Genomic DNA, 17,576 nt, shown 5'->3' with positions numbered 1-17,576 from the left:
GTGTGGTATTAAGTCAAATTAAATATAGTTCATAAAAATTAAGGTATTTTGACGTTACAGAGATATGGGTCCAGTGATGAAAGAAGAAATTGTGTTCTGGAGAATGAACTGTAATTATGGCTTGGAAAAAATATGGAGAGAGAAGGGGAAAAAATAAAGGAGATGTAGACAGATGCAATTTGATGGCAGTGAAAAGCTCTAGCCACCACTGCAGACCTGCAATGTTCAGGAAAGGCTACAGTTCCACCAAACACCTCAAGTCCAAAATTTCAAATATATTTTCACTTTATTTTATGAATTCCCATCAGATATATATCTTTGATGCTACAGCACACCAGCTGAATAAAAATCAACAACATAAAAACCCTCTTCATAAAAGATCCAAGAAGTGAAATCCCAAAGCCATAACCATTTACTCTGTGAGCATATCATCTTTGACAACCATATATAAATGACAACATGACAACAAATACAATGTACAATAATAAGTGTGCAATGGTACAAAATATACAAAAAGGAATGTGTATTTAATATACATTCAACAATACCCCATAAAAATCTTTGTTGGGAAAGTGAAGTGCCTTTTCAAGAACAACAAAAAATGTACACCACTTCAGTTAAGATGCCTGAAGTATCTCCATCAAAAGAATAAAGCCTGTGTTCTTTGATTGGAGATATAAAATAACTGAGCTGAATTTTCCCTAAAGAAAAAAGAAATCTAAACTTCATAAAATTTTTGTCCACATCTATAGTATAATAAAATATTTAGAGTGCAGATAATTCAGTTTAATTTAAATTTTACTTAAAAGTGGGCCCTCTTTTATTGATAGATCTAGCTCAGTCATATAAAATAAAAAATCTATATTCCTTATAGTAAAAAGACCATTTCTGCCCATCTGTCTTTTCTGGTTTTGATGCATTCCACAATTCACATAATTTTGCTATAATGGAAATATGAGTCTGACCAGAGGTCAATACAAGAATCGTTCCTCATTTTCTCCTGGTTCTATACAAGTCTTGCATAATTTTACTCAAATATTTTTTGCCTAAGTTTCAGATTCCTTTGAGTTCGACCTCAATGGGAATTTCAGGAAATATTACAGTTTATGTTACAAAGATCACATGCTTATAATGTGGCTGATTTTATGAAAAAGTCCACCTAGCCTCCAGTTTTCAAGGCACCATTTTGTGCCCTTCTTCCAAAGCAGGTACTTGCTTTGACAGCAGAAAGAATTTAGATGCTGAGCTGCGCAAGTACATAACCCATGCTCAGCTCTGCTGGGCATCCGTCCTCATTCCTTGCATGGGTCCAGGAATAAAGGTGGCTGAGTATTTCTAATAAGCCTCCCAACTGACAAAGCTGATCCCTGATTTCCAGAAGTAGAGATTCTTGCTTTACTTCCAGAGTTCAGGCTTTGTTGGTTTGCAGCTCAGGGAAAGGTGACATACTGGCAGCCCAAGTAAGGGTACTGAAACTGCCAACAACCTCTCTTGAAAGGACAAGCTTCCACAGAGAGGGACAAGTGCAACTTGCACTGCAGGTATCACTTTCTTTCTCTTTATAGAGTTTGAGCCTGCTACCGCCTATAAACTCATGGGCCCTGACCTACAATTCATATAACAGCAGTTAACACATTTAAATTTAATAGCACCAGGTTTTACCCCAACCCTGATGGCCATAACTTAGGCATCAGAATGGGTTCAACTTGCAGGTGCAACACCATGCCTCTTGTATTAGAGGCCAACACAGACCATCCAGCCCTTCAAAGCATTAAAATCAAAAGTATTTTCCAAAGTTCAAAACTCACCTGAGGCTCATTCCAAGTACCATTCACAATTTTGATTTTAAGAGAGACTCATAGTTATGCAACTAAAGGACAACACACAACCTTTGCAGGAGGTTTCAGGCCTCTCTGAAAATCATTTGTTATGAATATGTGTAGAAGGAGTGATAGGAAATGAAAGGTACCTATAAATCATATGGCATGCCTGAGTGATGCCCAGGTGAATGCAAAAAATTCATGTTATTTGCAGTATGCATATCTCTTCCTGAGTTGAATTTCATTCCCAGTATGGAATCCAAGTGTCTGCTTTCTTTTTTGGCAAGGTACTCAATCACATGGTAAGGCAATCCAATTTTCTGGTTTGCTTCCTGTCTTCTTTCCTCCTAAATGGCCAAGCATTTCTCACCAAGATCACCACTACAATGTGTGCCAGAATATGTTTAAAATATGGTCCTGTAAAAATAGAAATTAGGTTTGTTTCTTTGAAGGCAGCATTAATTCTTCATATATTCTGGGATCTTGAAGATTTCAGCTGAACAGATTCAAAATGATCTTCCTTTTCCTGCAATGGAAAAGACAGGTTCCCGTCAACTGGGATTCCTCAAATTCACTCCAACGGTTACTACAGTCACTTCTTCTCTTAATATCTCCAGAGCAGCCCTTGCCAAAGACTTCACTTTATTTCTGCCACAGTCATTGAGTGTACAGTTTGACCCTTTGTTATTTAATAACACTACTTATTCAGTAAAAATTTGCAAAATCAATAAAATTATGCCATATATCTTGCTCACGGTACTTACTTTAGAGGGTACAGGGAAAGTTTGCATTTCATACTCATAGTATAGAACAGGTAGTTAGAGCTGGTGAATTGCAAGGTAATCATATATATGGTTATTATTACTTATTAATGTGTTTCCTACAATAAATAAAAAGTTTGGAGCAAAGTCTGTGAATGTGAACACCACTGCCTCACTCCTGGATTCCCATCCCAACTCCTCCTCTGGGAGACCCACAGGACAAAAAGAGTCTACAAATCCTCTGCCATCTTAAAAATCAGGGCTGGAGAGTTGAGTTTTCTTTCTGTTTTTATTTGCTGCGTGACAGCCTAGGCCATCTGGCCAGCAGGCATCAGGGTGAGAAGTGTGGACGTACGCATTACTGCCTGTGTGAACAACCCAATGGTCCATGCAGAAGCAACGAATGAAGGAGCACCAATAAAACTACTCACCAGAAAATGCTGGTTCTTGCTTCGTGTACCTGCCTTTTATACTTGTTGATGTACACAAACAGTTTGGAAACTATGTTGAACTAACCTCATGATCTGATCTTTAAAGCCAGCTCACTCAGATCAGGACAGCCTAGTGCAGACGTGAGAAAGAGCAGGGGAGAAAACTGTCCTACACTAGCCTACTGCAGAGTATATATTTCTTGTTCTGAAGGACCTGATATTGTTATGCTGGAGACAACAGATGGAACTAGAACAGCCTCCAATCTGAAGCAGTTTCATAATTCTTTAACTTCTATATTCTCATTAAAAATAACAGTAATTTCTTTCTATATTACAGGTCTAGCTCCGAATTCCTTGGGTACCCAAAATAACTAATAGTTTCATGAGATGTTTTGCTTCATAGAAATGCCATTGCCTGAAGCTTGAACATACAGTTAGGATACTTCAGATTTTTCTTTACCTCTCAATTTCTGTATCTATAATAGCTGTGTTTGCCTCAGCAATGGAGGTGTCTGGTAGGAATCTGGGAAGAGAGGATGCCCCCACCATTAACTGCTCTTTTTAGGTATCACCCATACAATAAAGAATGCTACTCCTCTTTTTCTCCCCTGTTTTTCTCCATATATTTTTTCGGTATTTCACATGCATATGCAGCAGGAGATGAATTTCCTCATCTTTTGCATAAATGAAAACTGATGCCTATAACATTTGTTTTGGAGAAATATATATTAAATTCCAGTTATCTGCAGGGATACAGGACACAGATTTCAGTAAGCTAATGAGGTACTGGAAGCTGAGTTTGCCAGCTATGATTATCTAGCAGAAAAAAAGGAACCAGCTTAGAAATATCTGACAGGCTTGTTTAAAAAAGAGAGAATACTCAGGAAGCCTGCTACAATGGATATAGGAACTTTAAAAAACTCTTTTTGAGTCCAAATAGGCATTCAAGTGGTCTGAATACTAAAGTACTAAAACTTACTTTAAAGAAAAAAAACCCACTTCTCCCACGCTCTCGTCTCTATACTTCTAATCAGGAAGGAGCCAGTGGTTGGTGCTGCAAATGGAGTCAGCAAAGTTTTTACAGTTATCAGGCGTACAGCAAAACATGATCCTCACCAGCAGCACTGGTCATTATGCTCAGCCACAGCCGGCCAAGCCATTTCATAGACAAAAAAACATCATCAGTATTTCAAAGTCAGTCCCTATAGGATTCAAAATGGAATCAACTTCCATTTTTGCAACACCACCACAAAATTTGATGTAATTTGATTTTATTTACATTTTCAATATTCTTAATAATGAATTAAGAATTAATATTGAATTTCTGCCCCTTTCCACAAGGACCAATATTGATTTTGCAAGACAAATAGTCAGGCTGGGGTCAAGGGGAAGTTCCGCATATTAGCTGTGTAATGGTAACATCTCCTAGGAGGGAGATCTGGGGAGCAGGTAGCGTGGAAAGAGGACAGCAGTATAATAAAAAAAAGTAAAAGAACAAAGAGAAGAGAAAAATAAGGGAAAAGAAGGGAGGCACACAGGTTTTAATTACATTGCACTCAGTCACAGAAAGGTAAAAAGGAATAAATGAAAAAAATCTTAACATTCAACATTCTGAAATAGTATTTGGACGAGAAAGAAGAGAGGGACTTTTAAAAAAAAACTTTATTGTGATCTTTTAAGAAACCTTCTTATTTTGAAACAACCCTCTTCAGCAAAACTGTTTGAAAGGGAAAATGTCATCCACCTTTATCCTGATCATAATAGATGCCCCAGCTGGACTCCCTTAAAGACAACACTACCCTTCCCATTGACTTCAAGGCATTTGGAATAAAGACCAAAGTGTTTGCGGGATCTACCATGACGGTCCTCTGTTGCTCTTCTCAGAAATGTTCAAAGGACACCGAAGACCTTTGTGCTCTGAATTCAGACGTGCAACAACCCACATCACATGTGCTGCAGAAAAAAATGCTTTTTGCTGCTGCTTCCCACTGAAATGGAGGAGGTTGTTGTATTGGGTAACAGGCTGTGGCTGATGCCTCCTCTTCAACTGAACCCTACAGTACTCAAAATTATGGTTCTCAGGTCAGCCATGAAGCCAGCCCAGGTAAGCTGCAAGCAGTCGGCTAGTGGCTATGTTCCCAATGTTTATTTTCTGTATCTATAATAGCTGTGATTGCCTCAGCAATGGAGGTGTCTGGTAGGAATCTGGGAAGAAAGGATCCCCCCGCCGTTAACTACCCTTTTTAGGTATCACCCATACAATAAAGAATGCTACTGAAATCTCTCTGCAGAACAGGGAGCATTTACTCAATACCCTGCAACATTTCTTATCATTATCCATACTGTGGATTTCAGCAGATCGACTATGGACTGGGTGACGTGTGCGTGGGAGGCTGCACAAAGCACTGTGCAAATTAGCATCACAGCCTCATCACGTCCAGTAATAAATAAAGGTAATAATTATTTTTAGTATTAATAGTAGTAATTACTACTCACCTTCGTTGCCAGAGACTTGAGCTTCCCCAGCAGTGACTGCTTATTTGAATATACTATTTCTTCTTCATTATCTTCTCCTTCCATTATAGCACAGCTGTCAGCAGCTGGCAGCTCGCACTCTTTTGAGTTTGCTGTCATCACTAATTTGGAATATTTATACTCCAGCCTGAAGATATAAAGCCAGACAGGTATAGATTTTTTTACAAATGTCCCATATTCAATTCTATGGTTTTTTAGATTATCTGCAGTCCTTCCACATAGTTACTTCTGAGGTATTTACTGGAAATTAGATATTTTTCAATCATTAAAAACATGTAACCAGAATAGTATTAACAATACATCGAGCTCCTGCTCTCCAGATTAGCCCTCTATCCTTATAAAAGAGCCATGTTTTCCCAAAAGACCACAAGTAGGTCGAGAGGGTTTCCCGCATGAAGAAGTCCGACCTGTGTGCTGGTTGGGGCAACAGCAGGTCTGACTTCAGCCTGTATCAGAATCTGTATCACACCCATGTCCAAGGGGGCTATGGGGGAGAGGAGAGATGTGTAACAGGAGCGATGTGTGCTAGGAGGCAGCAAGAGGTGGGGACCATGATACTGGAGTCTGGGTTTGGTGAAGCTGGATGTGCTATGGGGCAATGAAATCCCATGGAGGTGGAATCACATTTTAAAGGTTTATAACATGAGATTTGGGAAGCAGAGGACAATGGGGATGGGGAACAGTCAGTATGTTCAGTCTGAGAAGCAGGGATCTTTTGTGCATGTACCAGACATGTCCTGCCAACATAGACCTAAGCAATATACGGTCAAGAACCTTATTTTAACCCAGCTGAAAGGGACTAATTAGACTGAAGAGATATCCTTTTGGTCTTCAGACCTTGAGAAAGCCGTGTTGCTTCAGGACCTAAGGTCAACTTCAAATTCCTGAGGGTTAAAAAGACAGTTCCTGTTGGGAAGTTATGTCATAGCAAATTACTGTGGATTCCTATACTTTCCTCACTAGCATTTTTGATAGCCACTGTTGGCAGAAGAAACCTCAACTTGGTGGATTAATGGACTGATCCAACATGGTATTTCTCATCAACATTGTCATAAGGTCAGATCCATGAAAAGACTTCTTGTTCACTACATCAAGCTTTTAGCTTACTTTTATATGGAACACAATTTGCAGTACTTACTTCTGGTTCTTCTTCCAAAAATAGCAGGTCAAGGCTATGAGCAGAACGGCTGTGAAAGCACCAACACCAGCTCCAACTTTCAGCCAAAAGTCCACTGTTTCACAAGTGCTGGTCCTTTTTTCTGGCAAGGGAACCCCTTTAATGCAATGCTTTGGCTCATTCCATACATACAAGGTTTCCTTTCAAATGGAAAACAGAAAACACCAAAAAGTGAGCTGCTTATAGGAAAAGAGAGAACTATTTAGTTGAAGAAAACAAGCTGTTTTGAGGTAGACAGGTTAGACATCTTTTCAATGAAAGCAAGCCAAAACATGTACTTCAGGTTTTCAGACTCCAGGTTGAGTCATATTGTCTACTCAGTTGTCCCCTTGATTGTGCCTGCAGGTTCAGACATGGCAAAAGGATTTCCTCTTCCAAATTGCTCTTCAGCTGGCACAATGTGGGTTGGACAGCGATTGTGAATGTGTTGTGCCTGCCTTGGAGCTGTTGATCAACAGGACAGTTCTGAACCTGTGAAAGGACTTCCTAATATTTGACTAGAGAAGGCAGCAGCAAAAAAAATTGCAATCAAGGAAGGATGAATTTCTGAACTGAAATTCTGAATCCTTTCCTAGCCTGCCCCTGATGTTTATGGCCATGAAAGGACTGAAGTCCTTTGGCCACTCCATCCTTCACAAATAACTTGCCTGCATGTATGAATGCATACAGAGTTCACATCCCTACCCACACAGCTGGTCAACACAAGCCAGCTCTCCTCCAGGAACCATGCTGCCATTGGCACAAATATCCCCGAGTCTCCACACAGCACCTCACCAACGAGACTTGCACCCAGGCAGTTCAGAGCCTGGACTGACGTTTCCCAACTCTACCTGCACTTACCTATTGACTTGCATACCGAATTTCAACAGAGTCCAAGTTATACCCATATGAACCCGTCTTACTTGGAGACATGGGTCCGGTACCTGAAATCCTTTTTTGCAGGCTCCCTCAATCTCGTGGTAGTCTTGCTCCGTGCAGAGAGGGCAAGCTTCTGCACTTTCCCATACAAAGTAGAAAGTGCACCCATCGCAGGTGCCCGCAGGGCATGAGCTAGGAGGAGAGCAAAGCTGAGTTATCACTTAGGAAACACTCTGGGGTTTGCATCCTCACTCCACATTCTGCTGCTGAAGATTGGTAATGGTAAGTACAACAAATGGGTAAACATCCATCAAGTCAGCAGATGGAAAAATCTGGGGGAAGACTTTTTCCCAGTTTGTAAAAGTTTTCTTAAGTAAAAACAGATGTTGGGCTCTCAAAGGTCTAAAATAACAGTTCAGTTCCTGGCAGTGAGTGCTACTCACGTGCCTACGATGAAGAGAAGAGAAAGAAGCAAGCCTTGGAGACCAGCAGAACTACTCCAGCGTTTCACCAGCATGGGCTAGCCCAGCATGCACCTCTATCACTGTTCTCCTGCACTGGGTGACCGTTCCACATGAGTGCTGCTATCTGGTTCCTGCTGTTGTTCTAATGATGTCTGGGTGATTTCATCCATATGGAATGGACTTGTCCTGTCATGGTTAATTACTAGAAGGATGTTCACCAGTTAATGAAGAGATAACAGCTTCTCTTAGTCTAAGAAAGACTGATGACCCTATTTGGTATTCAGCCTGCAGAAGAAAGTTGTACTGGCAATGGCAGGACATTCACGCAGCTTTTGTTACTGACAATTACATCAGGTCTAGCAGCAGCAGTGGCCAAAAGTCCATGCAAGAAGCTAGGTCATGTAAAGGTGAAATATATCCATGCAGAAAAATGGATTTAAAGGTTTTTTTCTATATCATCTGGAAATCTGTTATCCTGATCTGAAGGACTGAAAATTCCACAGCCCTAAAAGCCCATTCTGGCTTATCCTGGTTTGAATAACTGACAACTGTCCTCTGTGGGTTATGGAACATTTTTTTTCTATGTATATGGCAAGACCATTGACAGACCTTTCTCCTCAGCCTCTGTCATCTTAAACTGCAACTTCATATGATACTAAACACCATGTCTGGAGGATCAAGGAGTTATATACAGTATCATTTGACATGTATCAGATACCTCACTGTTTGAAAATAGCTGTCTGACTGCTGAGCTAATCAAAGGGTGCTAGGAAGAAGTCAACAAGAACCGAGACAAGTTACATCATGTCAGCTGTGTGCCATTTCTGTCCATGCTCACATTTTTAAAAGCAAGGTAGGTTACTCCTCCCTCGCTACTGGTGAGTTACCGCAGCTCACATCATGTTTCACCTACAACATTAGGACACCTGAAGGGTTTTCACACGACAGCTGATAGATGTTGGCTTGTTGCCCAGCATACTCTGTAGTGTATCAGGTCCCTAAGAAACCGGGGTAAACGTCTCCAAAGGCGTTCAAACACCAATCACTCATCTATCACCTGTGAAGTAGATTCCTCTTTGCCTTCATTCAGGTAAGCATGTTCACCTGTCCCAACAGGGACAGGGATCAAAGAGGATCCCACACTTCTCACACTGTTAGCTTTCGAAAAGGGGACTTAACTTTTGAGAAGGAGGATCAGTGAGGGGGCAATCAGCAGATTTATAGTAATGTCCAGATGGACTAAGATGGGCCTTGACAGCCGAAGAGGAGGGTTATCAGAGTTGAGAGGAACTTCTGAAAAATCACAGGGTGTTGCTGAAGAGTAACAGAACTAATTATTTTATTGATTTTTCTCTGCAAGTTTTCAAGTGCAGGAATAAACAGTACTTTGGAGAAAAGAAGTTTTTTGGAGTCACTTGAATCAGATTGAAGGGAAAAAAAGGTCAGGCAAATTAAACACAACTGGTACAAGGGGTCCAGGATAGAAACTGGAGTGATGAGACATAAATAAATACATATAGAACTTGAACTAGACAGAGTCAGGGCTCACATAAGTATTGCAATAGCAGATTTCATTGTTCCTACGACAGGTTGCTCTTTTTCAAAAAATCACTTTGTTCACAGCCACTGCTGTAGATCAAGGAAGAAAAACTACCTCTGAAAGCCCAGACTAGGCAGTTTTAATCAGGAGGCCAAAGACCAAAATAAGGATCTGAAATAAAGGAGAAGTAGAGACAGAAAACATCACTACATTTACTTTTGGCTTTAAGCTTGGAACAACCTGCCTGAGCTCTAACCTCTCTCACCGCACAGCCTAAATACACAGCAGTTGGTCTGCTGGGAGAAGACGGACACACACGTCCCTCACCTAGGAGAAATGAATGAGACCTCCTGGGTGGCTGATGAGGAAGACAGCACTCCTCATTGCTGTTAACTATAAAGTTACTAACGAGTTTTGTAAAAGTTTCCTGAGGAGTAAAGGCTTTTAGGCACTACTAGGATACAAATACATAAATACCTGGGCACAGAAAGCTCTCCTTGGTCTGGTTTGTTGGGGTTGCATCTCATTGTCACAACAGTTGCACGGCCATTTTCACAGGAGGTTGTCACTGTTGAAGACCTAATGTCAAACAAGAGGAGAAATGTAATACATTTCCACCACAGTAAATACATGTTGCTCTTTCATAGGTCTCTGTCCATTCATGCAACTGCAGAACTAAAGAAATACCCTTTACCACAGCACTTTTGCCTTTGTCAGCTGGAAAAAAAAAAAAAGGAGCTACAGAAGCAGGGTAGGTTTCGCCCCTTCATTTAAATCTCAAAGTGCTCTGAGATGCCACCGAGGGAACTGCTCTGTTTTTCTAGCTAGTTTGAATTCTGCTGAGTCAAGGCATAAACCTGCCCACAAAACAGAATAGAACAATTAAAAAAGAGAATTGCAGGTGCTGTGGTTGGTGTGTTACTCTGCTGGAGAGTTTACGACAGCTCTCTCCTCACCTAGTAATCTGAGAACCACACTGTCCTGAAATAGCACAAGGCAAAGGGGATTAAAAAAATGGACCTTATTCCAACATGATAGACATTGTAAGACAAGTCTGTAATACACTCAAAGTAGGGTCACTGGTGTGGGGTTCAGTTTGCAGAATCAGACACATAATTTAAGTATTCACATATGCATAAAATGTTGATATACAAAACGCTATAGCAAATTAAGATCTATCGCTAAATCCAACACAATCTAGACAGCCAATCAGTAGAACAAATATAGGTATGTGCTTTAAGATAAGCTGAATAGCCCCACAGGCTCCAGAGTCCAAGGTCCAAGCTTAGAAACCCAGTTCACATGAAGACACCAGCATGTAGACATCTTAATTGAGGTGATCTTTGAGCTAATTCTTACCCAAGCTGAGGTATTCTTTTCATGGAGGAAAGTGAAGAATAGGAAAAGGACACTAGTAACTGTGCAGGTTGGAACAATTATTTTTAACCTCAATTAGTTCAGTTTTGTAACATCAAAGTAAATACAAATGAATGTGAAAGAAAATATGCAATGGGAAGTGGACATATTAAAGCCATATATGAGAAATTACGGAAAGGAACATGACACTGGAAGTAGCACATGGTTGAATCAAACCTCTGGTATCACCCTCTGCAGACCAAGTATAATTTAGATTTGAGTAAAGAGTGTTTGCTGATTTCATAAGATGTTCTTCAACATGCCAATCAATATCAGCCAGATGCTGATTAAAGCGATAAAGATTAAAGGTGGATTAAAGATGTCCCCTCACAGTTTTAGTTTCCTTTAAACAATGAAGAAATTTGACATACCAATAAACAGTATTTTTTACCTACTTGTAAAAGAAATGCACATCAGGTATTTTGCTTGGAGAGGGAGGAAACATATCTGTCTTGATGCTGATATTTTCCAGCGTTGTTTCAACAGTAGCCCCTAAATTTTGAGAAGGGGGAAAAAAAAAAAAAGGAACAAGCTAAGAATGGATTTCTGAGGGGTTCACATATAACATTTTCTCAGTCTGAAATGTATGGGTCTCACTTAATAGCATTTAATGACATTACTATACAGGGAGGTGAAAAATTGCTAGAACAACAAGAAAAAGTGGTAGCAGCCAGCAACTGGCGGGAAGATGGGAAAGACTGAAGAAGTTTTCCACTTGTTCTTGCAACAGTTCAGAGAGCCTAGCTGAATTCTTAGGACTTTGACTTGACTTCGACTTGACTGGCATTACATTTGGGAGGACGATTCACACAGCTGGAAAATCCATGTCTGGTTATAACCCTTTTAGGTAAATATAGTAGATAACAAAGGTGACAGTTTGCACTAGACACTACTACCTGGTGTAGGACAAGTCAGAGCTTGGGATTGTGAAAGCATATGGATCAATGGGCTCAATAACATTGCTCAGGAGAGCTTGCAGGTGAAGGATAGCTACAGAGCATCACATCAACAGACAGAACAAAATGAGCTGTGCTGCAGCAACCATCAGGAGCATGTGCAGAAAGATGTCAGGTTATTGTGGAGGGACCTCTGTTCTGAGAACATACGCTGACATCAGCAAGGAGGATCATTTCCTCTCATCAAAGACATTGCATCGAAAACAGGGTAACTTAAATTTGGATTGCAACACAATAGACAGAGATTAGTTATTCACTAGGCTGGAAGATGATAGCTCTTAGGGACCTTATTATATTCAACAGAGGCAATGAGAGAATATTCCCATCCAATATGCAGTACTGTAGAAATGGCATCTCAAAGTGCAGTTTCTCAAAAATAAGAACACTAGAAGCAAAATCAAGTGTGAAAAAAAATATGTCATTCTTCAGAAGATATTAATTATATGGCTAAAAAGCCGCAATGACTCTCTCAAGAATGACAATAGCTTTGACTAAGAGTCCACCTTGGATCAGAACAGCGGTAAAAGAACAATTTAAATAAAAACATTGGCATAAACTTAATGGAGAGGGAATAGAGAATCAAATAAAATCAAAAGTTATGAGTTACAGAAAAATGATAATGGACGCTAAAGACTTCAGGGAAAAGCCTGTGTTTGGCAGCACTAGAAAAATTGTAAGTTTGGAACTTTTTTAGAAATACTAGAAATAAAAGTACATCTTATGGATAGGAAAGGCAAACTTCAACCATTTAAAAATGTAACAACTGTAATAAAGAAAAGGCAGCAGAAGAGCTTGATAGCTTTTCTCCATATTAGGAAAAAATCAGGACTATCTCCTTGCTTTCCAAGACAATAACTGAACACCTCATTCCTTCAGTGGCAGGAGAGGATATTGGCAGCTACTTGGCATGCACACTTATAAACTAGCAAGTCCATACCTAAGAGTGACCTTTAATAGAGCTTTTAATGATAGAGAAATGTCAGAAGACTGATGGAGAGGGGATGTGGTGAGCCAAATTACAATGCGGCTAACACAATGAGGCAAAATAACAGGAATGGTAAGTGGAAGATGGGTTTCAGTTGATGGATGGATATATAATGAATGGCAGTCAACATGAATTTATGGAGAACAGCTCTTGTTGAACAAATCTGATTTCATTCCTTGAGTGCTGATGAGTTTGGTTGCTAAAGAAAATTATGTAAATTTATCAAGTATTTCACTAATTACCACATGAGATTCTAATTAAAAAGTTAGCAGTGTAATATCAATTAAGTGCACACTCTGGATTAAAACTTATTTAACTAACTAATTATAAAATTATCTGGCCATGGGAAATTGTCATCAAATGTAGTATGTCTCCAGGCTTCTCTAGGCATTGATATTAGAGTCCCAAAATGCAAGATTATCATCAGGGATCTGCAAGTAACTATATAATCATTGTTGGTAAAGTGTGTAGATTAGGCAAAGATTACAAGGAACAGGAATAAAATACAGAGCAACTTGGTTCACTTGGTAAGCTGGTCCCAATCAAACTAAACAGATTTTAGTGCAGACAAGCGCAGCAAGGGATGAAGGCCAGTCCTAAGGAAGAGAGATTTTCCCTTGGAAACCGTAACTCTGAAAAAGATCTAGAGTGGACATCAGATCCAAGAAACCATCATGAAATCCCATGAGTCTAGAGAAAGAAGGACTCATGGATTCCATCCTTGCATGTAAATACAAATAAGGAAGTGATTTTTATTGCCATTATAGTGAATTAAATTCTGGAATACTATTCCATTCTGATGCCCATGCTTTAAGAAAATATAATAACAAGCTACAGAGGCTGCAGAAAGAGCCTCAAAAATTATTCAGATGCTTGAAAGAAATACATGAGAGCAAGAGACTTAGAAGAACTTGGTCTACTTAGTTTATCAGAAGAGCAGACTGGGGAGAGTGTGGTGATTCAAGTACACAAAATGTTTCTCCAAGGAGGAAAATGTGGGTGTGAAATGGAGAAAGAATGACAAGAAGGAAGAACTGAAAACTGAAGCCAGGCAAATTCAAACAGGAAACAAGTCTGCTTTAAAACAAAATACAGAGAAGGTGTTTGACCAGTGGAAAAAAACACCAGTGACTGTGGCAAAGCTTTTATTTCTGGCAGTCTTAAGTCCGGGTTGAATGCTCTTCCAAAGACGTGCTTTTGTCAAACATGAGTTTCTGGGCTCAGTGCCAGGGGGAAAGTACAAACACTCAGTGCCTGTAATGGATAGGTGAGCAGACTAAATGACTTCATTGTCTAATCTGTCCTCAGACTCTGGGAACTTGTGAGCCGGAGCAATGCAAGACTTAATGATGTGCACAGCCCCATGCTGCCCTAAGCCTCCTCCTTCCTTGCCTAATTACATCCCAGCTCCAGCTTCTTCTGAAATTGCCCGAGTGGGGACTTGGCATGGGCAGAAACACTTGGACTAATGCTACTACTACAGTGATTGGTCTTGCCCTGCATGAGGTGAGTAGGAAACATGAAAGAAAACCAGTGCTTTTTAATTACATTCTCCAGATTTTGTGCTGAAACTCTATGCACCATGGGACCCACTAGACCAAACACAGGGAAGAGTGAGTAATATGGGAATGGGAAACAAGGATGGGGGGAGCCCTTACTCTTCTACTCCAGCCATCGCTGTACTTAAACAGCAGCAAAAAGCAATGGCATCTGTCCACATCTGCTTCACAGCTCAGGAACAAAGTGGGACCGAATCTTGGGCTGCCCCTTTGCTCTTCTCCCAAGGTAATGCAGCACTACTGAGCTGAAAAGGATTTACTCTGCAGCCCTAAATACATGAGAGTACATCCATGATAACAACATGCAGAAGACAAACCATGTACCTAAGAACCTGTCGGCAAGGCTGTTGGACTGCAAAGCCAGGGCTGTTCGGAAACCCTTGCTGTCCGACGGGATGATCGTGGACTGACAGACAAAAGCTCCCACAAAGTTGGAAAAATCTTCTGATTCTGCAACCATGTCCTTCAGAGTAACATCTGTGATATTGTCAGTGCAAATAGCCATCTTCTTCCCCTGTGGACAATCAGGAAAAAATGGGGAAGCTGTTGGTTGTTGATAGAACGTGAAAAAGTTTGGGAAAGGAGAGATTGCAAACTTCCTGAGTGCAAACTGGATGAGTTTCATTCCTGCACCTTAGAAACAACTTGATGTTTCTATCTTGAGAAGGACAAATTGCAGCAACAAACTGTGCCATTGTGAAAGCTCCGATTAAAGCCTTGTACAGACCCAGAAACACGATGTCACCTCTGGTATGTGTCTTATCAGAAACCCGTGCTACAAAGCACTCTTCTTTGTTTACTTTGACAGCACAGTGTTTACTTGCAGAGCATAATAAAATGGCTTGCAAAGGAAAACCATATTTCCCTTGCCTTTAAATAATATACTGTAGAATACCTCTTTATTTGGGATTTAATCCAGAAAAAATATTTTCAAAGCACAAACACATGAAATCCCTAAACAGATATATAGCCTTCAAGGCAGCATTAATGTTACATGTCAAGACCAGTGCTAGAATCTCGGAGCAACAGCAATGAAAGACAAATCACCAGACTCAGTTGACCTGACAAAATGCCAAGCACTCAGGACCTAATCATATGGTTGGTAGTACTGTAGTACCATTGTAGCGGTTTGGGAAAATGAAGACCAGATCCACAGGGGAGTGAGCATATCTGTACCTTTGTGGATCTAGTTGTCAGCAGCTCTAATCCAGGTGGTACTTAAACACACATTTAAGACTAAAAGTATGCAAAACACTGTGAAGAAATGTGACTACTCATTTGCCTCAACTCATGCCAACCCTTTGGTACATGGGAAAGAGACTTCAGAACTTTACAGGGCTGAACATCAATGTAAACTACATGCATTGGCTTTCATGGGACAATACACATCACTGGTACTGCTCCGAAACTTCAATTTATGTATATGACAACATGCTCTGGTAGAGTCCAAGCCCCAGACAGAAAAATCTTGACTCTTGGGCAGAGACTGTTTGCACCCATGGACTAAACACATTTTTCCACCACTTTAAAAGGCTGCAATCAACGTCAGCAACAGGTACCTTGGCCACTGGCAGACAGCAGGGTGACCAGGGGCTCTGCTGACAGCAACATCTCCAGCCAAGTCACGAGGGAAACATATGGAAAGAAGTTGGCAGAAAGACTCAGACTCTTCGCTTGAGTTCCTTGGTGGCAGCACAAAAAGGTCAGGGTTGTGACCCAAGTGACTTGAAGGCACAAGAACTAAGAAAAGGTAGGGATGTGACAGGGTTTTTCTTCTGAGCGTTACTTATGCCTTAAACATTTGTCATGTCTGCTCTGGAAAATCACTTGGCTGCTCAAAAGTCCTCTTGCACTGCTGAGCAAGATCAGAGGAAAGTGTTTGCACAGTGTCGGTGACAGCTCAGCTGTAGGGGAGTCCTCGTCTTGTCTCAGTGTGATCCCACAGAGCATCAACACAGGCAGCAAATTGGTTAATCCCCCCGGCCCTCAACACCAGCTGAGCTCACCTCATTCCCACACAGGCTGATGTTAAAGAAGTGGAAGAACTTGGTCCCTCGGGAGGTGAAGCTGGGTCCACTCATCAATGATCCCACCTGGCTGAGGTTGCTAAAATCGTAATTCAGGCTCTGGTTATCCTTGACATACGACATCAGGCAGTCACTGAAGCAGGCAGAGTGGTCCTTCAGAGAGGGAGAGGCATCCATTAAAGAGCAGTTATGGACCAGCAGCAAACCGTTCACCTGGGAGTTAAAGCAAGCTGTTGCAGATAGGACTGCTTTCCTTGTTAAGGATGGAGGGGAACTTTGTCCTATTCCTGTAATTCACCTTTTCCTTGGGACAATTCCCATTCCTGTTTCAGTCCCTTGCAATCACATATCAGGACTTTAATGTTCCCTAAGCCTGGCCTTTCTGCTGTCTGCTGCATTAGCCAAGAAAATGCAGTGTTTCTTGCTTTGTTTTGTTGTGGGTGCTTTTAGGATCCCAATGTCTCAGCTTAAAGCCCTGTAGATAGACCAGAACATGGCCTCAGGTATACTTGCATCATGCAAAGGAAACACAAGAAAGAGCTCAAGAAACAGGGACAGGATAAGAACCCAGGTGGAGAAAGGCACAATACGAACAAATTGGAGCAGTTCTTCAAGTCCTTGTGCAGCTCCTTGCCAAAGGATGCTGCACATGATAAACGTTTATCTAGGCTTAAGGGCAATTTCATATAAGAGGAGTTTGTTACAGGTTTCTAAAGGCACAGAAACATCATCCAGCTGAGGAAGTCCCTGAGTTTAAAACAGCAGGAGTCTGGGACAGTTTTAGGTGGAAGTAACGTATATGCTTGCCCTGTTCTTACACTGTCCCCCGTACAGCTTCTTGAAATGAACCTTTTTTTGAGCCGGTGTGGTCAATTTTATCTTCTTATTGCATATTTACAGACAGAAATTAGACTAGGGACATATTTGGAAGAGTGGGATCATTGGTTATAATTATACTCCAGTGCTCACAAGGCATATACATGTAGGAAAGCACTAAAACTGGCCTTTTGAGTGCTTATATCCCAATAAACCCTGTCTGCCCATTGC

The 17,576-nt window shown here is 40.8% G+C and overlaps 1 protein-coding gene across 1 annotated transcript in view; it reads right to left on the bottom strand.

Moving 5' to 3' along the window:
• Positions 1-2,286: 2,286 nt before the first annotated feature.
• Positions 2,287-17,576, bottom strand: part of KIAA1324L (KIAA1324 like) — a 49,225-nt gene continuing 33,935 nt past the window's right edge. Inside the window, exons 14-21 of the mRNA XM_009285516.1 lie at positions 16,509-16,682; positions 14,827-15,016; positions 11,398-11,494; positions 10,064-10,165; positions 7,648-7,774; positions 6,686-6,864; positions 5,509-5,674; positions 2,287-2,346 (exon numbers count right to left, since the gene is read on the bottom strand). Coding sequence (XP_009283791.1) covers positions 2,287-2,346; positions 5,509-5,674; positions 6,686-6,864; positions 7,648-7,774; positions 10,064-10,165; positions 11,398-11,494; positions 14,827-15,016; positions 16,509-16,682 — 1,095 coding nt within the window. The remainder of the gene's footprint in view (positions 2,347-5,508; positions 5,675-6,685; positions 6,865-7,647; positions 7,775-10,063; positions 10,166-11,397; positions 11,495-14,826; positions 15,017-16,508; positions 16,683-17,576) is intronic.

The sequence above is a fragment of the Aptenodytes forsteri genome, unplaced genomic scaffold (assembly GCF_000699145.1).
Source record: "Aptenodytes forsteri isolate BGI_AS27 unplaced genomic scaffold, ASM69914v1 Scaffold87, whole genome shotgun sequence".
Taxonomy (NCBI): Eukaryota; Metazoa; Chordata; class Aves; order Sphenisciformes; family Spheniscidae; genus Aptenodytes; species Aptenodytes forsteri.
This window is presented reverse-complemented; position numbering and strand designations above follow the sequence as displayed.